The sequence below is a fragment of the Leopardus geoffroyi genome, chromosome B1, assembly GCF_018350155.1.
Source record: "Leopardus geoffroyi isolate Oge1 chromosome B1, O.geoffroyi_Oge1_pat1.0, whole genome shotgun sequence".
Taxonomy (NCBI): Eukaryota; Metazoa; Chordata; class Mammalia; order Carnivora; family Felidae; genus Leopardus; species Leopardus geoffroyi.
Window position 1 is genome coordinate 114,940,132 of NC_059327.1, and position 17,931 is coordinate 114,958,062.

The window sequence follows — 17,931 nt, forward strand, 5'->3', positions numbered from 1 at the left end:
GAACATGCTAGCAGGTCTCTTAAGCACTTTGCCCATTGAGCTGTCACAGTGCTATGAGGCAAGTATCCTTGTTCACAGATAAGGAAACAGGCAGAGAGGGGTTAAGTGAGTCACCCAAAGTTTCTACAGCACGGACAGGTAGGGCTGGCCACCAAGCCCCAGGGGGCACTTCATACTCTGCTCACTTTCAAGTGTCAGACTACCACTCATCAGAAACTACTGCATTGTTAGTATAACCCAGGGAGACAGGATAGAGAGCAGCAGTATTATCTCCCTGTGGTCCCAGGAGAGCTAGGCAGTGAGGGGTGTGCCCAAGGCAGATATGGAAAAAAGACATAAGTGGGAGGAAAGAAAATTGGAAACTCAAGCAAGGGGGCTTAATCAGTGAGGCTATCTAGGAACATGACAATGAAAATCCAAAACCTGACTGAGGTGCCATTTCTGCTCTACAATGTCCAAACATATTGTTTGACATTCTTTTTTGACTGTATGACCCACCTCTTCTACAGTATCTCCAGCCCCACCCCAAGTTCAATGACTAATACGCTGACAGGGGATGGTTTTGTTGTTCCAGTACATCATAAAGATCAGAGAAGAGCCCAGTAAAGAAGTGAGCAACACAGGAAACGAGGGAAGAAATTCATGACAAATGCATCCCAAACCCTTAAGGAGGGAGCTAACACCTGGAATAAAAACTTTCCTCCCTCCATAAAGTCCACTCTAAAAGACAGCTTACAACCAGGTGACTGTGCCAGTCTCCTGTGATCCTGAAGTTTTTCCCAGACCACTGCACTGTTTTCAAGCAAAGTTCAACAGAGACATATCACTGTAACACACACAAAAAAAATAAAGCTAAACAGTACAAAGCAATTATGACCATTCTTCTATTCAGCATCAGAAAATTCAGAATTGAGGGCAGAGAGAAGAGATGGATGAACAAATTTAGCGGCTAGAGAGGAAAAAGCTTTCAGGTCCACTTGAGTCCTTACCAAGCATCACAAGGTAACAGTGATGTTGGGGAAACGTTCATCTGTAGCTTAGAATGTTCTCCCCCACCCTACGCCAACTTTTTTATAACAGTCTAAGAAGCCCTCCCAGAAAAAATGTGTACTTTTTGCTTTATAAGAGGAACAAAAACAACAACAACAACAACAACAACAACAAAATAAGAAGAATCAGGCCCCAAACCCTTTCCAAACTTTATCATTTCCTCAAAGAAGTATAGTGCACTAAAAGGAAGGTTGTACCGGGAGCCCTAAGGAATCCAGCTTCTGAAATGGCCATTTCCAGGGAGCCCACTGGCTTCCCTCCAGTAACTTAATGAAAGTTAGGAGCTCTCTGGGCTCCTCGGATAAAAAAAAAAAAGGCAATGAACGAAGCAAGGATTCATTCTATCAACCGAAGAAATGCACAGCTAGTAGTTTTCTTTCTTTTCTCCCCTCCTTTATAGAACAAAAAAACAACTTGTCCCTCATTCAAGGGTCATTTAATGTTATAAGCTTTTTGCTGGCCTAAGTATCCGGCTAAAGATAAATTAGTAATCAGACCATTTCAGAAGTCTGTAATGGACAAACACACAAAACAAGTTAACCTTACTAAATATTAACCTGCAGTCTAAGGGATTTTTTTTTTTTTTAATTTAGAACAAACAAAACATGACAGGTAAAGTAGATACTCTTGGAGAATACAAATGTACAAATGGCCTGTGCTGTGATCAACTGTAATGAAGCACAAACCTCACCTGTCTGAAACTGCTAAGTTGCTTGAGAAATGTGTCAGGCTCCCACAAAATCTATTTAATTTTTTTTTATCCTACCCAGCATGAAGTAGAAGATGTGGCAAAATGATAAATTTTACAAAAAATTAAAACTGTAAATAGAACCACACCTTGAATAAAACTGTACTTCAGAAAGAGTTCAGGAGACTGAACACAAATGCATGGTTCAGATGCTAGTCTGGGTCGGTGTCTTCAAGGCTCCACTGAGGATTTACAGTGGGTGGGGAGAGGATAAAAAGTGCCTTCTCTCTTTTCAGACGTCCACGAACCAACCAACCCCAGTATCAACTGGCATTTGTCTTCAAGATTAAGCAGGTCGGAACAGAATCATGACCAATATTCTCCATCTAAATATTACAGGCCTACCTCAGCAGCAACGATCAGAGTTGTGAGTGGGTATGTGGGGAGAAGGACAAATGGACAAGCATTACTGCAATGAAGATAAAATCGTAAAGGCAGCTAACATTTTGTGAGCTCTTATTAGGTGCCAGACACTGCTGACTGCTTGACATGTACTAATTCATTCAATCCTCTCCATACTCCTCCCAGGCTAGTACTAGTCCTAGTCCTACTTTAGAGATAAGTAAACTCAGGCTGGAAGTTAAGTAACTTTTCCACATTATCACAGCCAGCATATAAGTCATCCAATTCCTCATACTGAACTGGAGCCAATCTATATTCAAACACATCAAATTTTTCAGTGGCACTCAATAAGCAAAACATACTTACCCTATGCCAAAAAACATAGGTCAAAGAGCATAAAAAATGAGGTGATACTGCCTAGAACTACATGCTACAGGGTAGAATGCAAAACCAGATGGGTGAAACCAACCAACTGGCTGACTGTGGACACAAAGATGTTCTGCGGGAAAGCATCGTTCCTTCCACAGGATTAGAGTTGTCACCTGAAGTGGCTGAGGCTCTTTTAAACCTTGTTAGGTAAGAATGGAACTACATTCCCTATCAATGTCCACTACTTAGACTTCTGGTCTTTATCAACTTTTGGAATGACAATTTTGTTATGTTTCCAAACAGTGGGGCAAATAACTTTTTTCCCCCTTAACTTTGAAAAGGCACTCCTTGCACCAACCACTCAAGGCTTTGACCTGACCACATCAGTCATTTCTCTCCTCTCCTTTCTCAAGTGAATGCTCCATTACCATACCCATAATTCCAGGAGCCACCTCTGTGCCTTTTAATGCACATAACATGGTATCCAATAATGGAAGGAGCATTCAAAAACTGAGCAATTCAATTTTGCACAAAGGTTGAAGAGATGCTTTGTACACAGTTGCTAATCCTCTTCCACTTGCTGTCTTCGAGGTACTATCCAGAAGAGTTTCTGGACCCATGTCCAGTATTGTTATTGGAGGCTTCAGGCCCTAATATCTTCTCACCAAGATGTTGTTTAAGTGTTTTTAAACCAAAACATTATTTTACACTGCCCACAACAAATCTCACTCTCACAGCCTTGAGAGATTTAGGTGGGGCAGAGAGAATGTAAGTGTGCTCAAGCTAAACTCTCAGTATCATGCAGTATATAGCATGTGGAACTTTTAGGTTAAAGGGGCTTACTCCTCCTTACATGTAACACAGACTACACGAACACCATAACCTAGCAGCCAGGGCATCCACACAACAAAAAGGACAATGTATGTCCACAAAACATGATCTCAGAAGAAAGAAGTGAGACTGTAAGAAGACCGATGAATAAAAACATTAATAAAATACTAATTTTATTATTAATTATATATTATATATATTTATTTATATATTACTAATTATATATTATATATGTAATTATTATTATTAATTATTATATAATAAAATACTAATTTTAGGAGGAAATGCAATCAATATGCTGCAAAAAATTTGCAGGGGAGAATTAAGATAGATAGTAATAATAAAATATTAAAAAAAAAAAATCAAGCATGGGGTGCCTGGGTGGCTCAGTGGGTTAATCGTCTGACTTCGGCTCAACTCATGATCTCACAGTTCGTGGGTTTGAGCCCTGCATCGGGGTCTGTGCTGACAGCTTCTAGCCTGGGGCCTGCTTCGGATTCTCTGGGTCCCTCTCTCTCTCTCCTACCCCGCTCATGCTCTGTCTCTCAAAAATAAATAAACATTAAAAAAATAATAAATAAATAAATAAATACTTAAGCAAGCATTGAAGTGTGAACTAGGTTGCAAACAGACACTGAAAAAATTAAACTTTCATGACTAGCCACCGCACTGGAATACTCCCTTAAGAAAAATTTGATAACTGCCTCCCCTTCAATAATACAAGTTGCAAAGGGCTGAAATGCTGAGAATAAATCAGCTAAGATAAGAAAATCACAGTTCTCCAGTACGAGCTGGAATGTAACGGCTAAAAAATAAATAAAATGCAAGTATCACAGTATCCAGGTAATCACTTGCACAACTGACCCCGTATCACAGCTCAGCCGGAGGGGCAGAGTCCTGAAGATGGACAATGAGATTAGACACGCCTCCTGGGCCCTCAGCCACTCTCTCCCTCTCCCTCTCCCACTCCCACTCTCCCTAGAGCCTAAACCGCGCAGTTCTCTGCACAAAGTGTAATCGGTCAAAGTTGCCTCGCCAATGCGCCGCAGTTGGGAAAGTCCTAGGGCCTCACAAGCTCCAATTAGGTAACTTTACAAAGTGTTACCAAAATGCTTACTATTATTATTCTTTGTAACCCACAAGCAAAGGTAACACATGGCAGGGACGAGAAGAGGAATCATTTAAAAGAACAGAAAACAGCTCTGACAAAGACTGCAGAATTATAGAAAACTGGTAAAATCAAAACTGATCGCAGTCCAGGTCTCTGGGAGCAAATTCAGTCTACACCGAACGGCGAGCACGCATGTTATTCCGCAAAATTGTGCACATATAAATAATACTATCTGCTCTGCATAGATCGCTTCCAAAGTGCTTGCAGAAACACTTTCCACAGAGTTTTCATCCGGCCCTGCGGCGGGGCGGTGCTGGAATTTAGAGACGAGTAAACTGAGACTCCGTCTGCGACTGGTTCTTTGGGGGAGTGGAGACTCAGGCCGAGACTCGAGATTTTCCAACTACACGCGTGAGGGGCGGGGTGGAATTTCCCCGGTCTCCCGAGGACGCTGGCCTTTGGCGGAACACCCCGCGCCGGGTCTCCGCGGGCCGGCGCCCGCAGGGAGCGTGCGCAGCAAATCGAGCGGGGTACGCTGCCCACCCGCCGGCTCACCTGGGCGATGCCGGCGCCCATTAGCCCACCTCCGATAACCGTCACGTGCTTGATGATGATTTTCTTCGCCGAGGCTGAGGCAGTGGATGAGGAGGACACAGAGCGCACGAACTGCCGGGTTACGAAAGCCATGCTGCAGAGACGAAGGCAAAGGCGGCAACAGAGACGACGCCCGCCGAAGTTCTCCGCCGCGCGAGGACTAGCAGCGAACTGACCTCTGAGGGGGGAAACCGAGGCCCCCCTCCGCGCCGCGCGCCCTCGCGTTCAGTGACGTCATTGACGGCGAGGCGGAGACTCGAAACGCGCCCCGCCCATTGGCCCGGGCCCGGGTTCCAGGATTGAAAGTCCGAGAGCGGCTTCCGGGCCCACGTGGGCCGCGCCAACTAGCGGGGAAGGGGGCGTGGTCGCAGCTGGGCGAGCGCGGGAGGGGGCGGCTGGGCTCACTGCGAGGGTGTGTGCGTGGACCCTGGGTCCTCCCGCCTTGCAGGCCTGTGCCTAGACACGAGCAACTCTTGAGATGAAGCATGCCGTTGCCGTGCTAAATCCTCGTCTTTGATGCTTGTGCGTATTTCGGCGCTGAATACACACATGGTATTTGGCTGTGGTGATTAATGCGGTGGATATTGTTTCTGCTAAAATGGAAGGAAACAACCTGCTTACACCCAAAACAAATGTCACTAGACCCATGAGTTCCAGAGATCAGGCCCACGGGAAGGAAAGGGAGTTGACCTTTAGTTACCCATGTCAGCATCAGACATCTGTCAATGCAGTGCAGGTGGGCGGTTTAAGGTCAAAAGCAACCGTTGTGAAGTAACTTATCACAATAGAAAGCATGGGAAAAGAATGTCTTTCCAAATAATGGAAGATCTGATACCAATTAGGCCAATCTTCTCAGTCATGTGAATAATTTCTAGTAAAAGTACTGCAATTTAATTTCTAGTTACTGTACTGTACTAGTGATATAGAATCTTTATTTTTAAATATGTAATAAGAACCCACAAACACACCAGACAAAAATAGTCCTTCCCTATCAGAAGGAACCCACATAATGAATGCTGTGCTCAGCATTCCTTTGCTTTGATCTCATTTTTATGTCTAATTCTATAAAAATATGGGAGAAGTGGGGAGCCTGGGGGGCTCAGTCCATTAAGATTCTGACTTGGGCTCAGGTGGTGATCTCCTGGCTGGTGAGGTCCAGCCTGCATCAGGCCTTCTGCTGTCAGCACAGAGCCTGCTTTAGATCCTCTGCCTTCCCCCCCCCCCCCGCCCCCTCACTTTCCTTTTGTCCCTCTCCCAAGCTCTCAGGCTGTCTCTCTTTTAAATATAAATAAAAACATTTTTAAAATATTTTTAAAAATATGGAAGAAGTGCTATTGTTCAGGGCTCTGTTAGGCTTGGGACATTACTAGGATCACTACTGATTGAGACAGTGTTACATCCAAATAACCAAAGTCCATTGAGAGCTAGAATGTAGCAAATGCAAAAGCATATGAGACTAGAAATGGAAAAAGTTACACAGAGAAACCTAGTAACTTGAAGAACAAGTCAATTTATGAAGAAGAGAGAACTCTAGGCAGAGGAAGCAGCACATGCAAAGGCAGAAACAAAATATCTCCGGGGAAAATAGAGAGGAATTAGGTGTGGTTAGCAGTGAAGCTAGGATGGTAGAATAGAAGGATGCATGGATGATTCTTCAGGTGGATTTTAACTTTCTGTTCTCATTTGTAAGTTGTGTTTAAGACAAAGTCAAACATTTTAATTAGTGTTGTCACAACAAACACTTCTTAATTAAAATGTGTGTAATGTAAAACAGTGCCTGAGAATGCTACATTTTCAGATCTGTGATTTGTTTTCCTCTGGGAAGAAAGAATAACCACTGCCATGTTTTTAGTGACTCTCAAATCTGAGGCTGTATTATTTAAGAGTGTGATGTAAAACAAAGGAGCACAGCAGTGAGAGTCCTGGCTCTGTCACTCGTGTATGGTATGACTGCAGCAATTGCTCTTACTGGGCTCCAGTGTCCTTGTCAATCAAAAGAAATGGTTGTATCCCTTTCCAGCTGTCCCATACGAAGAGTCTTCCCCCAGTTTACAGTCTTCTGAAGCTGGAGGTCCACCCTACCCTGCCTACTCCAGCCCAGTCCTGATCAAATGACACTTACAATAGAATCATTCTTCTTTTATTAAGACTGCAAGTCTTTTCCCAAGGGTGGCCTTGGCCTTTCAGGCATCCAGTAATGGTTTCTGTGGTCTCTGACTGGCACCTTCATCCTGTTCCTGGGGTCGTGCTTCATTTCTCTCTGCAAAGAGAGGGGGGTACTGGGAAGCATGACCCTGGTCACTGAACCAATTCAGAGACAGCAAAGGGAAAGGTTGGCACAGAGAGTGGAGTAAATGATGATTGCTTTTATTTTTGTCTCATAAATGGATAATTGTAATACTTAAAAAAATACATTTCAAAGAAGCATTATTTGAAAGTATGCATGGTGGGGGGCCCTACGAGTGGCAGAATCAGGGAGTACAGTAGGTCCTTTGCCTCCAACAAGGCAGCAATGGACAAAAAATGTGAAAGCCTTCCCAGCTATCCTGCTTTATGAAACAGGCAGGCAGAGAGCTGAGCTGACACTTAAGTCTTCCCATTGTCATGTGATAGACACATTGCCCCAAGGACAGTGTGTTAATAATCAGGAGCATTGGGGCGCCTGAGTGGCGCAGTCGGTTAAGCATCCGACTTCAGCCAGGTCACGATCTCGCGGTCCGTGAGTTCGAGCCCCGCGTCGGGCTCTGGGCTGATGGCTCAGAGCCTGGAGCCTGTTTCCGATTCTGTGTCTCCCTCTCTCTCTGCCCCTCCCCCGTTCATGCTCTGTCTCTCTCTGTCCCAAAAATAAATAAACGTTTAAAAAAAAAAATAATCAGGAGCATTAATGGAGACAAGTTTCATTGAGTAAATTAGACTTTTCCTTATAATTGTGTGAAATTAATGATTTCTGGCTTACTGGTGAAAGAGTGGAAAAGTAATGCTGCCTCTCCTGTTTCGAGCAGTTTTTAGGTCTCGTGTGGTAGAAAACCAGAACCTGTGCCTGCTTAGGGTGGCACAAGAGCAAAGCCGAGAAAGTTCAGCTAGAAGTTTGCTGACTGCGAAATTAATGAGGGTTGACAGTGTCACACTTGTCAGCATGGTTTTCAAGGAAATAATCATAAGATTTGCATAAGCAAGACATGGCTAGTTTGAGACGGGCACAGTTATTTGTATACCCTACTGAAAGATGCTCTCAGAATGATTTATAAAACACACAAGGCAAATCTCTAATAACATTGAACAATTTTACAAATACTTTTATCATCTTGAGATTTTAGGGAGGAAAAAAAGTATCATGGCTGACTTTAAATACGTGTCTTGGTTTTTACCATGCTGGCAGTCCAACATCCCAACACAGCTAATGGCTCTCTCCCTCTATTTCCCCTCTACTTGGAAAATTCATCAAATCCTCATGACACTTTTGGTAGGTACTAAGGGTACCCTGCTTTTATAGATAAAGAAACAGAGGTACAGAGAGGTTTAGTAATGTAGTCAAAGTCACACAGCTAATGACTGGCACAGGAAGAATTCAAACCCATGGCAGTGTGTTTTCAGGGCTCGTGTTCTTGACCACTGTCTGGCCTCTCTTTGTAACAACCCTAAGGCTACCACTGCTATCCTCCTCTAAGGGTGAAGAAACCAATGTTCTGAACGGTCAAATCGTTTGTTAAATGTAATTTACCTAATAACTGGCCAGGCTCAGATTGGAATCTACTCTGACCTCAAGTTCCTTTTCATAACTCCATCCTTTTTAGTGTCCCTGGTGCTAGATCACTTTACTCCCCTCGTTTTAAAAACTTTATCCACAGGATAAAGACTAAACTTCTAAGTCCTTGCCTCAACATTCTAAATCCATCTATTTCCTTCTATTCTTTCACAAGTACCTTAAATTCTAGCCATAAAAACCAAAGTTGCTTTTCTTAACTTTTTTTTTTTTTTTTTTAAGTAGGCTCTATGCACGCATGCAGCCCAATGTTCACGATCCTGAGATCAAGACCTAAGCTAAGATCAAAAGTCTGATGCTTAACTGACTGAGCCACCCAGGTGCCCCTGCTTTTTCTAACTTCTTACTTATTTTTCATAAAGACCCCAAATGCTAGCTTATTTATAAATGAGTTCAAGGCTAAAATACATTTTTAACTAACTACAATTCTCAGCGATTTTCAGTCAGATATTTAGAGTTAAGGCTGACAGTGACTCCTGGCTTATTTTTTTTTTTTTAATTTTTTTTTTAATTTTTTTTTTCAACGTTTATTTATTTTGGGGACAGAGAGAGACAGAGCATGAACGGGGGAGGGGCAGAGAGAGAGGGAGACACAGAATCGGAAACAGGCTCCAGGCTGTGAGCCATCAGCCCAGAGCCCGACGCGGGGCTCGAACTCACGGACCGCAAGATCGTGACCTGGCTGAAGTCGGACGCTTAACCGACTGCGCCACCCAGGCGCCCCCTGGCTTATTTTTAAAAGTAAAATGATCGGGAGTGCCTGGGTGGCTCAGTCGGTTAACTTTGCCTCGGCTCATGATCTCCCAGTTCGTGGGTTTGAGCCCCACATCAGGCTCTGTGCTGACAGCGTGGAGTTTGCTTGGGATTCTCCTTCTCTCTGTCCCTCCCCTGCTTGCTCTCTCTCTCTCTCTCTCTCTCTCAAATAAATAAGTAAACTTTTAAAAAAGTAAAATGATTGATTTTAGAAATAATAAGCAATTTCTTGGGGTGCCTGGGTGGCTCAGTCAGTTGAGCGTCCCACTTGGGCTCAGGTCATGATCTCACGGTTCATGAGTTTGAGACCCCCGTTAGGCTCTATGCTGATAGTGTGGAGCCTGCTTCAGATTCTCTCTTCCTCTCTCTCCCTATCCTTCCCCTGCTCTCTATCTCTCAAAATAAATAAACTTAAGAAAAAAAAAAAAAAAAGAATAACCAAAGCATAGGGTTCTTTGGAGTGAATAAAGTTGAGATTGGAAAGTGGCAGGGGCCAGATCAGGGTGGACCTTTTTATGGGAGTCATGGTCACAATTATATTTAAATTTTTTCCATTTTTATATAGAAATAATTGCAAACTCAGAAAAATTGCAAGAATAAAAATAATGCAAAGAAACCCATATACCTCTTACCCATGTTTACCTATTGTTAATACTTTATACATTTGCTTTATCATTTTTATCTTATCTATTATCTATTTCTACCTATCTATATATCTATATCTATCCATAATATTTAAGATATGTATAACACATAGAAATATATATATATATATATTATCTGAGCCATTTGTAGGTAAGTTACACACATCATTGTTCTTCATCTAGTATTTCAACGTATATTTCCTAAGAGTTGGGCAATTCTCTCACATAACCATAGTACAGTTATCAACATTAGTAAATGTAATAAATTTAATATTAGTAAATTTAAATGTTACAACATTTCCATCTAATTGATCACCTGTATTCCAGTTTAGTTAATTGATCCAATAATATCACTCATATATATTTTTTTTCCTTCTAGTACTGAATCCAATCTAGGGTCAGGTCTAGCATTTAGTTGCCATATCTCTGTCTATATCTCTATCTCTCTTTTTTTTATTTAAAATTTTTTAAATTTTTATTTTTTTTTTAGAGAGAGAGAGAGACAGAGCATGAGCAGAGGAGAGTCAGAGAGAGAGGGAGACACAGAATCCAAAGCAAACTCCAGGCTCCCAGCTGTCAGCACAGAGCCCAATGCGGAGCTCGAAATCACAAACCATGAGATCATGACCTGAGCCAAAGTCGGACACCTAACCGACTGAGCCACCCAGGTGCCCCAATCTCTCTTTTTAAATAAGAGATTTATTGAGGTTTTAGTTAATTTAGTTTTTATTTCTATGTTTAGGCACTGGCTTTGGCATGAACATTGTGTTTGTGTACAAGGAAACTATATAAGGACTTAAATATCCTTTGAAAAGATCTTTCAAACGCTATACTAATTGACAACTTACCTCAAGCCTTTGCGTATCAGGTGGGGAGAAGGTTGCTAAACAAACTGAGACTGGAAAAAATACGGAAAAATGCTACTAAACAGAACATGACGGGAGAAGAACAGAATTTAGAATTAGAAATGCCAAATTGGTATATTCCTTGTGGAAAACTTCCTTTTAAATAAAACACACACAGTAACTAAAGAAAAGTCTGAGTAGTAAGACTGAATAAGAAGAAACTATAATACAACATTCAATAACATTCTTACAGTTGTTACACTTATAATTTAATCATAAAAATGAGAATTACAAATAGTGTAACCATGTCCTTCTACTCTTTGACATTCTGAAATTTCCTAGATTATTATATGAATATATTTGTACTGTTTGTCAATTTTTCTTTGAAATATAACTACAACTAGATTTGAGCCATCAAGGTAAAATTTGCGTTTGAATATGTTCACATGATATGTCTGAGATTTGCTTCCCAGTAAGTCAGTGTAGAATGGGGATGGTGGAATGTGGATTGGGTATAGATGAAACAAGATTTGTGCTTAACTTCTGTATGTATGGTCCATAGTAAATGTCCATAATAAAAAATAAAAGGAAGAAAAGAGGAAAAACTACATATAGTATTGAAGCGTGTTCAACTTAGGTCACTGCTTTTATTTGCTTGCACTTTTGAGATCTGTTTTTAAAATTTTCATCTTGGTTCCTAGATAAAGCCATTTCAATTATCCTTTATCTCAAACACAATGTTTGGCCTAAATGTTAAAAATATTTTATCCTAGGGGCGCCTGGGTGGCTCAGTTGGTTAGGCAGCTGACTTCGGCTCAGGTCATGATCTCATGGTTCATGGGCTTGAGCCCCGCATCAGGCTCTGTGCTGACAGCTCCGAGCCTGGAGCCTGCTTCAGAATCTGTGACTCCCCCCCTCTCTCTCTCTGTCCCCTTCCCAGCTCATGGTCTGTCTCTGTCTCTCAAAAAATAAATAAACATTAAAAAAATTTTTTTTTTAATATTTTATCCTAGGGGCTACTGGGTGGCTCAGTTGGTTGAGCATCCAACTTCGGCTCAGGTCATGATCTCACAGCTTGTGGGTTCAAGCCCCACATCAGGCTCTATGCTGTCAGCTCAAGGCCTGGAGCCTGCTTCAGACTCTGTGTCCTCCTCTCTCTTTGCCCCTCCCCTGATCATGCTCTGTCTCTCTCTCAAAAATAAATAAATATGAATTTTAAAAATATTTATCCTAGAGATTATTTATTTAAAAAACATTGTTTACATCTTTGTTTTTAGACTTCTAGTCAATGAAATACCATTGACTCAATTTCTTAAGTTCTTATCATATTTCAGGTTATGCTAGTTGTTGGGAAAAAGACTTATTTTATATTATCACACATTTCAAGTGTGCAAATCAGTGATTTTTACCAACCATCACTATAAATCACTTTTAAAACATTTCTATCCTCCCAGTAAGATCCCTCTACTGGTGAGATTCTGATTTAACTGGTTTGAGGTGGAGCCTTGGCATCATCATTTTTATCAAACTCCCCAGATGAGTCTCGAATGGTGCTAGAGTTAAGCATCACAGGTCTAGCTGAACTCTATTCTGTGACAGCAGGAAAAATCAAGGCCCAGAGGGGCTAAGTGGTTAGCAAAAGTTTCACAGAGAAGGTAATTATAGAACCAAGGCTTCAATCCAGGCACTGTTTTCCAGTTCAGTCCTCTTTCTACTGCCTGCTTTTATTCCTGGATATGCCCACGGTAGATGAATAGCAGAAAAGCAGGGAGGAGAAAGATGCCCAGAAACGTCACAACTCCCTCCTGGGGGGTGGGGAGGATATTAGGTTAATAGTTCCTGGGCACAGCCAAGATTCTCAATATGGGAGGCCGTAACGGTGGAATAACAAAGCTGTGCAGAGTCCTGAGAGATCCTCTCTCTCGCTCCAAATCTTTGACAAATGAGGAAACTGAGGCCCAGAGGGGTCATGTGGCCAGCTACTGCAGGGACACTTGGGTCTGAAGTGTGCCATGCCCCTGGTCCTGTCCTCATTACCCCGCTGTGTTTGACTTTCTACCCACGTACACTCACCTGAGGCAACAACTCTCACCAGCTTGAGCCCTGGTCCTTTAGAAGTTTTTGTCCACAACTTACCCCTACATCCATCATCAGAAGATTCCTGAAAGAAGCAGGGCCTTATTGATTTCTATGCAATTACGTGTCTTATTAACAGAGCAGAAAGAACTTACCACTCACATGACTAAATGGTATTAAGCTAATCTCAGGCCCCCAGAGAAATTATCTTTAATTTCCAATGTAACTCTTGCCTTTAAGATGTTTAATGGGAAGATCTTTATTTCCCCACAATGGGGCAGCAAAGAGTTTTTTCAATACACAGTTAATAGAGTGTTAAAAATCTGAGAGTGGTAGTACTTTTTATTTTTAAAGAAAATTCCTTAAGCTCTTTCTTTCTTTTTTTTCTTTCTTAAGTATACAAGCATAGCTTTTCACATAGGCAAAGTTCTTCTTAAAGTTTTTCACAGAGGTTGGCATATACTAGCCATTGAACATATTTCTTAAACGAATAAATAATTGGCTTCAAATAGATGAATACTTAAAACAATGCCATTTGACTTAGGGACTTGAAATAATAAGAAATAGGAACCCTGCCTTCGATGTTTTAGGTAGGTTCTTAAAGTTTGGCATCTTGCTATCAATTTTCCTTGACCGAATGGTGGGATCAGACCAGGTATCTGAATCCAAGAATGCATGGGCTGGTCATCTCATTACTGATCCTTACATCTCCTCATCTATTAGAAGACCAAATTAAATCATCTCTAAATTTCCTTTTAGCTTTAAAATTCTATAGTATAAAAATCCTAGCCTGTCATCATTTTAGACTAACAAAGTTTCCATTAAAAATGCTTAGTATGCTTTATCAAGAACTATAGAAGCTTTCATTTTACAATGAGTATTAAAGTATCTTGAACCAAACAGGCTCTCTGCTCTAAGAAATCATAATCATACTCAATTGATTACAGGTGAGCAATTCATAATATGGTGGATATTATTTATTCATTTAGTTTTAAAGGAAAAGATGTTCATTACAGAAAAGTTGATAAACATAGACAAGAGCAAAACAAAAATTAACCATAGTTTTACTATCCACATTTCTGTCAGTCTATAATTTTAGAAGGACGTATCATAATGTGTTTAGATTTATGTCTTCCTTTCAAAATTCCTTAAAAATTTTTTTTTTAGTGTTTATTTATTTTTGAGAGAGAGAGAGAGAGAAAGAGCATGAGTGGGGAAGGGGCGGAGAGAGAGGGAGACACAGAATCCGAAGCAGGCTCCAGGCTCCAAGCTGTCAGCACAGAGCCCGATGTGGGGCTCGAAATCATGTACCTTGAGATCATGACCTGAGCCAAAGTCGAACGCTTAACCAACTGAGCCAACCAGGAGCTGCTTAAAATTCCTTTTAAAATTATAATGTAATATTTTGAGCACTTTTGATGCCATTAAATGTTATTAACAGTTGTTAGATAATACTCTATTATTCCACCCTTGTCCCCATTCTAATTATTCTCCCCCCACCCCCATTCTGATTATTCTTAACACAGTAGCCAGAGAGAATCCAATTGTAAGTCATGTCATGTCCCTTCTCTATTCAAAACCCTCCATGGCTCCCATCTCACTCAGATTGAGCCACTATCTATATCATCTGCCCTCTCCTGCAACTTTGTCATCTCCTCTCCTACTACCATTTTCCTTGTTCACTCTGCTTCAGATGTTCTGTTCCTCGAACATTTCAGACACATGCCTGCAGTAAGGCCTGTAGACTTGCTGCTCCTTCTGCCTCCATGCTGCCCAGGGTTCACTCTTTGCTTCCCCTGGGTCTTCACTCAAATATCAGCTTCCCAGTGAGGTTTTCTCTGATCTCTTTACCTGAAAGTGCAATCTCTCCCTGGCATTTTGCATCCCTTCCCTGATTTTATTTTTATCTTTAACATTTATGACTAATATGCTACACATTTTATCTTATTTGCTGTCATTTTTTTCTCTTTTGGAAATTAAGCTCATTAATGTCAAAGACCTTTGTTTTGGTTGCTTCTATGCCCCAATATGTAGAACATTTCTCATAATTATCTTATGCATGCATGAATGTGGCTATTACATTGCCCATAGTGTTGAGCATTTGGAATGCTTTGCTTTTCTTTCCTTTTATCTTTGGTTATCAAATATATCACTGCAATGAATAACGAATAACTTCTCCAAAACTATTTTGATCTCTCATCATTAGCCATAGTTATATCTTAGGAGTAGAATTTATTGAGCCAAAGGGGATGAATATTTACTTAAAAAAACTTCTGGGAGGAATGAGTTTTGATTGACAGATTTGACAGAAGAGTTGCAAAGAGGGTGCAGACAGTTCGTGTATTCCCTTCCCCCAGCTTCCCCTAATTTTGACATTCTACATAACCACGGTACACTTGTCAAAAATGAAGACACTGAAGGCAATGCTATTAACTAAACTCCAGACTTCATTAGGTTTCGCAGGTTTGTCTGTTAATGTGGTACTCTTTTCCAAAATCCAATGTAGGATACCACTCTGCATTTAGGAATAAATACTTTAAAAACCTTCATGCATATTCTTAAATTTTCCTCCAGAAATGTAGCTCCAGTCTATATGGCCAACAGCAGTGTGTGAATGCTTCTCCCTTATCAATATTCGTTTTTTTTTTCTCTTTAAAAATATCTTTTAAATTTGATGGGCAAAAACTGGTATCTGTTTTAGTTGCATTTTTGATGAATTTTAACATTTATTCATGTATTGGCCATTTGTATTTTCAAAATTTTGTGTATCTTTTACCTATTTTTATTTTATTTACTTTGTCAGTAGGCTCCATATTCAACATGGGGTTGAACTCTCTCAAGGGTCACATGCTCTACCCACTGAGCCCCCACCTATCTTTAAAACTGGGCTTTCTACTCACTGAATCATAAGCACTCTATTAAGAATATTAAATTTTTTTCAAGGCTGATATAATTATTTTTCATGATTTGCCAACTGTCATTTTGGAACACAGAAGTTCTCTGTTTTTATGTCATCAAATCTACTGTGTTTTTATTTTTGTGATTGAATCTGTTACTCTTTTACACTTAGAAAATTAGCTCCCATTCCCATATCAAAAGTTTCATAGATACATACAATATTATTTCTATTTTTTAGACCTAACTCTTGGGATTTGGGTATATGAGAAGAGGGAAAATGTGTTATTTTGATTTTCTAAATAATTAACCGTTGGCCTAGCACTTGTTTTATGACCTTATTTCCTGTTCCTTCATGGTGTAATGCCACTTTTATACTAGAGGATATGGGTTTGCTATCTCTATTTTGTTTCATTGATTTATCTGAATATTCTGGTATCAGTACAAAACTGTTTAGTGATTATTTTAGAGCTTTTTTTTTTTTTGGACTACAGTGTGTGTGCATACATGTGGGGGAGGGGTAAAGGAAGAGGGAGAGAGAGAATTTTAAGCAGGCTTCATGCCCAGCATGGAGCCTGCTGCAGGGCTAGGCCTCAGGACCATGAGCTTATGGCCTTAGCCAAAATCAAGATTGAATGCTTAACTAACTGAGCTACCCAGGCGCCCCTCATTCTTTTAAAATATAGTATTGACCCAGAAATATATCCTCCTATATATGGTCAAATGATTTTTGACAAGGGTACCAAAACCATTCAACAGGGAAAAGACAGTCTTTTCAACAAATGGCACTGGGGAAACGGTAGCCACGTGCAAAAGAATGAGGTTAGATCTTACCTTACACTACGTACAAAAATCAGCTCAAAATGGATGAAAGACCTAAGCACAAAAGATGAAACCATAAAATTTTTAGAAGATGGGGAAAGGCTTCATGACATTGGATTTGGCAATGATTTCTTGATGGGACATCAAAGGCACAGGCAATGAAAGAAAAAATAGACCAATTGGACTTCATCCAAATTAAAAACTTGCACATCAGATTGTAGAAGGGGAAGGGGAACAGGTTGTAGAAGCTGAGGGTTTAAACAGAATAACCATAGATAGTAGGGAGGGCTGTGGAGGGAATGAACTGGGTGATGAGATTAGGGAGTGGCCATGTAGACTGCTATAATAAAAATACCAGACTGGCTGTCCTATGAACTACAGAAATATATTTCTTACATTTCTAGAGGTTGGAAGATTCAGGATCTGTTGAGAGCCCACTTCCCAGCTCACAGATGGCTGTCTTCACATTGCATTCTCACGTGGTGGCAGGGCAAGGGAGCTCTCTGGACCCTGTTTCATAAAGACACTAACCCCCTCATGAGGGCTCCACCATCGGGACCTAGTCACCTCCTAAACGTCCCATTCCAAACACCACTGCATTGGTGATGATATATGAATTTAGGGGGCACACACACATTTAGTCTATAGCAGGAAGTTTTTCAGAAGGGCCACTTTAGGTCACTCTGAGCTGTGACAGTAGGAGAGAGAATGGGCCATGGAAGAAGCTGGCAGGGGGCTCATCTGTAGGCAAAATTCATAGGTTGCGGTATTAAAAGAAACTCTTCCCTCAGAGCTGATAAGTGGAAGAGAGACAAGCACTCAACACTTTGCCACAAGGGGCTTGTGTAGATAGATCCATTCTCCCGCAAATAATGCCGGATTTGGGTGTGAGAAATCAGAGACATGAGCTGTGATATCGCCCTGAGAGTTACTGTGCTTTGAGCAGTCTCCAGCCACGCTTCTGTGTGGCCATCCCTCTCTCTCTCTTTGGAAGTCTGCTGCCTCTTCCATTTCCTAACCTGACATCTGGTTTAAAAAAATTTTTGTTTAGCAGTTAAAACAAGGAGAAGAAAAAAAAAAAAAACCCA

The 17,931-nt window shown here is 40.9% G+C and overlaps 1 protein-coding gene across 1 annotated transcript in view; it reads right to left on the reverse strand.

Annotated features, from left to right (window-relative positions):
• Positions 1–5,270, reverse strand: part of HADH (hydroxyacyl-CoA dehydrogenase) — a 49,292-nt gene extending 44,022 nt beyond the window's left edge. Inside the window, exon 1 of the mRNA XM_045470942.1 lies at positions 5,007–5,270. Coding sequence (XP_045326898.1) covers positions 5,007–5,138 — 132 coding nt within the window. The 5' untranslated portion in view covers positions 5,139–5,270. The remainder of the gene's footprint in view (positions 1–5,006) is intronic.
• Between the last annotated feature and the right edge of the window lie 12,661 nt (positions 5,271–17,931).